Source organism: Prosopis cineraria, unplaced genomic scaffold, assembly GCF_029017545.1.
Source record: "Prosopis cineraria cultivar Desert tree isolate PC_DT_omini unplaced genomic scaffold, ASM2901754v1 PC1, whole genome shotgun sequence".
NCBI classification, from domain to species: Eukaryota; Viridiplantae; Streptophyta; class Magnoliopsida; order Fabales; family Fabaceae; genus Prosopis; species Prosopis cineraria.
The window spans coordinates 53006311-53012592 of NW_026555332.1; the positions used below are offsets into that span (position 1 = coordinate 53006311).

The following is a 6282-nucleotide window of genomic DNA, read 5'->3' on the forward strand; positions in this document are numbered from 1 at the left end:
TTTAAATAAAAGCTTCTGAGATAGTAGCTGTTCTGATGCTCTGAAAGCAAAATAGTTGTTAGGAAGATCAATAAGTTTGAACTGTGTGGATTTAAGGATCTACTCAAGCTTTTCTTTCATGATCTTTAAAATCACACTTTTTCCCAAAACCGTTAACACCATAGTGTCTTTCCACAACATGTAAAGTTTTTTTAGATGATTATCATGCATGTCTATCTTTGGCAGGTTGTTAAGAATCACTTTTTGCTTTTCTAATAGGTTTGGTGTCAACCTTTCTTCCTCTATTAACCATTCCTCCATAAGCTCCTCGAAATCTTTCTCAACCTTGAAGTTTTCTTTCCCCACCAGTTTTTCTTTATAAGAGATTTGTGATTTCATTGGTTCTTTTTTACAGACTTCTCTTTATTATTCTCTATTATAACTTCTTCCTTCTCAATGTCTTTCATCTAGGTATCATTATGTTCTTCCTGGTGTTCCTTCATATCTACATCTCCTTCTCTTTTTCAAGTGTTTCGAGCTATCACATCCTTATCTTGCTTAGATAATCCTTTTCTTCCACTATTGTCTTGGAGTTGCCTATCGATGTTCCGTGCCCTATCCCATTCTCAGTCACTCTCTCACTACTCTCTCTCATCTTTTATTAATTACAATTTAAAATATTAAAAGTGCCTTCTATTTTTTAATATATAAATCATGTAAAAATGCCTTATATTTTTTTAACGGTACACGTTTTCATTTTTTTCTTGGTTTGACGTATTATATACATTTTCATGCACTTTACTTTTTGCCGTTGCTTCTTGTCCCTTGTTCGAGTTGTTTTCTTTTTTTTAAGGGATATATCCTCAATGGATTTTGCTAAGTCTGCACATCAGCTGATGGGCTGCGAACTATTTTCAATTGCGATTTAGTTATCATAATCTACTTTTTATTTTTATTTATTTTTTAGGCAAAAAAAAGATATTTCAACTGGCTAGTTGATTGATTGATCAAATATAGTACTCCTTCCGTTTTAAATTATAAGATATTTTTAGATAAAATTTTACATACTAATAAACCTCATTAAATACACTTAATAACCTTATCTTTTTAAAATAAAAATATAAATTTTTAAAAATACCCATCATTTAATATACTAAAAAGAGAAAGGATGAAAATTAATTATAAAGAGAGAAATGATAAATTTAAAATTGATGCATTTAATAAAATCTTAATACACTTAAAGTGTCTTACACTCCCTCTGTCCCTATATATAAGATGTTTTTAATCGAATCATGCAAATTAATAAAAGTTGATTATCTAATTAAAACCACAGCAACATTTCAATTTTGCCCCTAATTATTATAAATAAAAAATAAAGCTATTTTTTCAAAACAAATTAACGAGAGTACTTATATTTTTTTCTCTTTTTAATTTAATAAGGGTATAATGGTTCATTCATTAAAAAATATACTAACAACCCTTTATATTTATAAATAAAAAAAGGTTATAGAAGACTTTTTATATATAGAGATTGGGGGAGTATTTTTAAATTAAAATTTTTTTAAAAATATTTTATAATTTGAGATGAAAGAAGTAATTAAAATGTCAATTGATCATATTCATTTCATACTTGACGAAACACACCGGCTTGGAAAGTGGGACCCCGTCTTCATCGGTAATTCATCGGTGGCAACTTTGATATATTGGGAAGATTTTAACGTATTCCTTCCAGTCAAATTAAAATTAGTGCATTTTAAATTTAAAATTTATTTTAAAATGCCAATGAAAAATCTAAGGACAGAATGAGTAGTCCCCTAGGTTAATTAAAAAAATTAGTTTGAGTTAACAATTTAGATTAATTTTTCATGCTGATTTGTAGAGTATTCCCTTTGTTCAAGATACTTTACATTAAATTATATGTTTAATAAATTAGTTAGTTATCTTTAATATTGCACGTTCTTGTTATTTAATATGATATTTTAATTAAAAAAATTTATTAATTAAACTTCCAATTAAGGATATTTAAAAAAATCTTATTAATTATATTTTTTGATCGAACTTATTAATTATATTTTAAAATATTCAAAATGCCTTGTAATTGTAATTAGAAAAAATGTTTTATTTTTTAAACTGAGGACATGTAGATAACTAGCCTCAGCTCGGAGTAATTATGTACAGAAAATCAAATTCAAACTCAAAATATAAATAAAAAGCGATATCAGTAAATCATCGAGTAACAGCATTCACTTGTTTCAATTTTACATGCAATGATGATTTAAAATTATAAGAATTTAAAGTAGCGAGTTAACTATTTAAAATAAAACAGTTAGTAATCCAATCAATAAATAATAAAATAACAGTATCTATCCAGGAAATGAAAGTTATATATGAAAAAGTGTTAAGTAAATCGATGTATCATATTATTCATGATCTGTTCAATTATAATATTTAAATCTTTTAAATAAAATTGTATATGATATTATTTTAATTAATTTTATTTTTATAAAAGAATACATATTTAATTTATTATCTTTTATCTTCTTATTATCATTAATACTAAAATCAATTTATATTTAATATAATCTAAATATTATGTTTTTACTGAATAAATCACAAATAATATAATGCATCACATCTACCTAAAATTTTTTCGAAATTATACGCATTCTCTTAGCCATACTATAAATAATTCTCTCCACTTCAAAATATAGCTACAGGTTACCTGCACGACACTAGGTAAATCTGTTGAAAAATTATAGTATCTGTTTCATAACTACCCTTATTAAATTTAAAGATGACATTAATTAACTACTTACAGATCACAAATTTTCTCGTGGATAAGTGCAACTTAAGGGGAAATAATGTTTTAGATATTTTTTAATGTCATTAAAGAGGATTTATACTTTCAACGAAAAGAGAGGGGGAAAAGGATCTAAATTTTTAATTTTGGATGAGAGGAAATAATAACATTAATGAGTTTTTTGTCACATGAAATGATAGTGTTAACGAGTTTTTTTTTTTAACAAAAGTCTAGATTGGATTCAGTAAATATTCTAAAAATACCTACTCAATGAGTGTTTTAATTATAGCTGTTATATTTCCTCAAAATTTAAAAAGTATTAATATATTTTTTAAAAAAATTCAAAACAATTAACACTGTCAGAATATTTCTTACTTATGATGTCTCCTCAAAAAATTTAAAATCTAATATTTTTTAATATTAAATAACAAAATCATTGACAACCATCATATTAAATTAAATAGTTAGCATCGTGCTATATAAAACACTCTTCGAACGATTGGATCTCCAAATCCTGATCCTGTAAATCTTAGTGGAAATGAATGAATCTGGATCATCAACGTCAACAAGCCTGCACAGACCTGCCCACTCCTCTTCCTAAGCTTATTCACGAAGATTTTTGCGAAGTGCTGTATTATTATGATGCTCATGGGAAAAAAAAGCTGATAAATTTTGAGTTTTGAGTCGTGTTACTGGATATCAATCCATCGTTGTCGTTTTTCTATAATGGTTGCTTTTGTTCCACCAGATCAATCATTTCCCGGAGCTTGTCTGGAAACATGAATATATATATGTGTGTATATATATATATATATGTATGTATGTGTATATATATATATATGTATGTATGTATTTTTTTTTTTTTTTTAACAAGAGAACCCGTTTTTTTTCCTTCTTTTTTTTGGTCATGTGGCACCATAAACGTTAGAGTCAAAATACATTTTAAATTTTAATGGAGCATAATTCATTCATAAAATATAACATAAAATGCTAAAGCGTATTTATGATTCTCTAACTTTATACAAAATTTCATCATTTGATTTTATTAAATATTTTCTCAATCCTCCAACCTTGATATCGTTAATTTTAAATAATTATTTTTTATTAATCATGGTTTTTTTAAAAAATTAAATTTAATATGTTAATATTAAACATGTTTTGTCAATATTTAAAAGGTTAATATAAAAAATTTTTTGTTAATAAAATTAATATTATTAGGATTAAGTAATTGAAAATATACTTATAAAGGGAGAATTTCAACTATGGATCAAAGATGTGATTTATATGATTATTGACAAGTCATATAATATAATTTATAACTCATATTAGTAAATTAATAAGTAAAGTAAAAAAATTAATAAATGAATGACACTTTAGTATTTTCACCATTAAAATTATTTTCACTTCAATCCTCCTACATTGAATTAAAGTTTTAACTTTTTTTTTAAATTTACTAATAATTAAGTCACATCTTTAGTCTTTAATTGAAATTCTCTTTTTTATAAAATTGTAATACTGAGATAAAGTTTTATATAAAGTTAAAGCATTATAAATATACTTTACTCAAACTAAAATAAAAAAGCTACAGCAGATATCGTTGCAAACTATATTTGAAGAAAGTATAATACAAAACAAAATAAAAGGGGTGCCCAATTTTTGAAATGAAAGGATGAAGCCGTTGTTTTCATTGTATTGAAAAGGGGGGGAAAGGGATGAATCCGTTGCCACGTGCCATATCAGATATCACAACGGCTACTTTCACTGGGGAACTATCCGTTGGCCTCATCATCATCAATTCCTTCCCCGGCATAAATCATTTTCATCTGCTTTAGATTTTCAATCTTATTTGCATATTTTTTGCTTCCAAAGTCTGATCGTTGGCTCTCTCATACAGCGAGCTTCCTCCAAAATAGGTCTTTCCTTTCTCCACCTCAAAAGGTCTTATCCCGGTACAATATCCTCGAGCCTGTTCGCTGATTCCAATTTCGTAACTGATTTGAAATTCATCGTTGATTCTATGCTCAACACATGTGGTGAGATAAATTTCTAATTTTGACCGTCGATTTTTGCAGGAGTTTGGTGATATCTCGGAAGCAAAAATGAACGATCTAATGACCAAATCATTCACCAGCTACGTGGATTTGAAGAAAGCCGCCATGAAAGATGTGGATCTGGAAGCTGGTCTTCCTCCCAATGACGTAGAACTGAGCTCTTCAACAACCAACATGGATACTGACATGGGTCTGTTCCTAGAAGAGGCAGAGAAGGTGAAAACGGAGATAGGTCATCTCCAAGAAATATTGAGCAGGTTCCAGCAGGCCAATGAAGAGAGCAAATCCCTTTGCAAGCCCGAGGCCCTAAAATCCTTAAGGAACAGAATCAATGCTGACATTGTCACCATGCTCAAGAAGGCTAGAACCATCCGGTCCCAGCTAGAAGAAATGGACCGAGCCAATGCTGCTAACAGGAGGCTATCTGGCCTCAAAGAAGGAACTCCAGCGATTTACAGGACCCGAATCGCCGTCACCAATGGACTCCGCAAGAAACTGAAGGAGATAATGATGGAGTTTCAGGGACTGAGGCAGAGAATGATGACGGAGTACAAAGACACAGTGGGAAGGCGATATTTCACAGTAACAGGGGAATACCCAAATGAGGAAGTCATAGAGAAGATAATCGCAAATGGAGGCGAGGAATTCTTGAGCAAGGCAATACAAGAGCACGGTAGGGGAAGGGTTCTGGAGACGGTGGTGGAGATACAGGACAGGCATGACGCAGCTAAAGAGATTGAGAAGAGCCTGCTAGAGCTGCACCAGGTGTTTCTGGATATGGCTGTGATGGTGGAGGCACAGGGCGAGAAGATGGATGATATTGAGCACCATGTGCTTCATGCTTCCCACTATGTCAAGGACGGGACTAAGCATCTGCAGACAGCAAAGAAATACCAAAAGAGTAGTAGAAAGTGGATGTGTATTGGATTGATACTTCTCCTGATTCTCATTCTCGTAATTGTCATCCCCGTCGCCACCAGTCTCAGCAGTTCTTGAAATGATGCCTTCAGGGGGTAATTCTTAGGTGTTTTGTTTCATTCTTCTTGGCAGTTTCTTCAAAGTTGAGCTGTACTTCGACCCATCGTCGTTGGATTGCCAGGATTATGTGTTGTGATTCCATGAAATTGTTAGCTTGAGTTTTTTATTTGAGTGAATCGATTGATTATTCTACGGCATTTACATTGACCCAAGGGCATGGTCTTTTCTAACCGCCCGTTTTCTTGAAAAACATATAGCAAATGTTGTTAAGTCCATTTTTTGCACATTAATTTACCCTGGCTCAATCCATGCTCATAAAGGTTAATTTAGACTCCTTATATGGGTTTAATATGGCCCATCGGGTGAAAAAAATATCAAAAGCCACGCCCCTTGACAACTCTGGCCAAGCCCATGAGCGTATTTGGGTGAAGAATGGAAGAAGTCTGTGGATAAATTCGGGTTGGGATGGGGCAT

At 30.7% G+C, this 6282-nt stretch overlaps 1 protein-coding gene across 2 annotated transcripts; it reads left to right on the forward strand.

Annotated features, from left to right (window-relative positions):
• The first annotated feature begins 4545 nt into the window (after positions 1-4545).
• Positions 4546-6000, forward strand: LOC129288795 (syntaxin-related protein KNOLLE-like). Of its 2 annotated transcripts, none has more exons than XM_054925550.1 (2): positions 4546-4717; positions 4852-6000. In XM_054925550.1, the coding sequence occupies exon 2, from the start codon at positions 4879-4881 to the stop codon at positions 5824-5826; it is 948 nt and encodes a 315-aa protein (XP_054781525.1). In that variant the 5' UTR covers positions 4546-4717; positions 4852-4878; the 3' UTR covers positions 5827-6000. The 2 variants fall into 2 exon arrangements, with proteins under 2 accessions (XP_054781525.1, XP_054781517.1); XM_054925542.1 differs by having other exon boundaries at positions 4552-4728.
• The last annotated feature ends 282 nt before the right edge of the window (positions 6001-6282 follow it).

What these genes read in the sequence shown, in the direction of transcription:
- LOC129288795 (XM_054925550.1), top strand. Translation starts at nt 4,879, where the DNA reads ATGAACGATCTAATGACCAAATCATTCACCAGCTACGTGGATTTGAAG.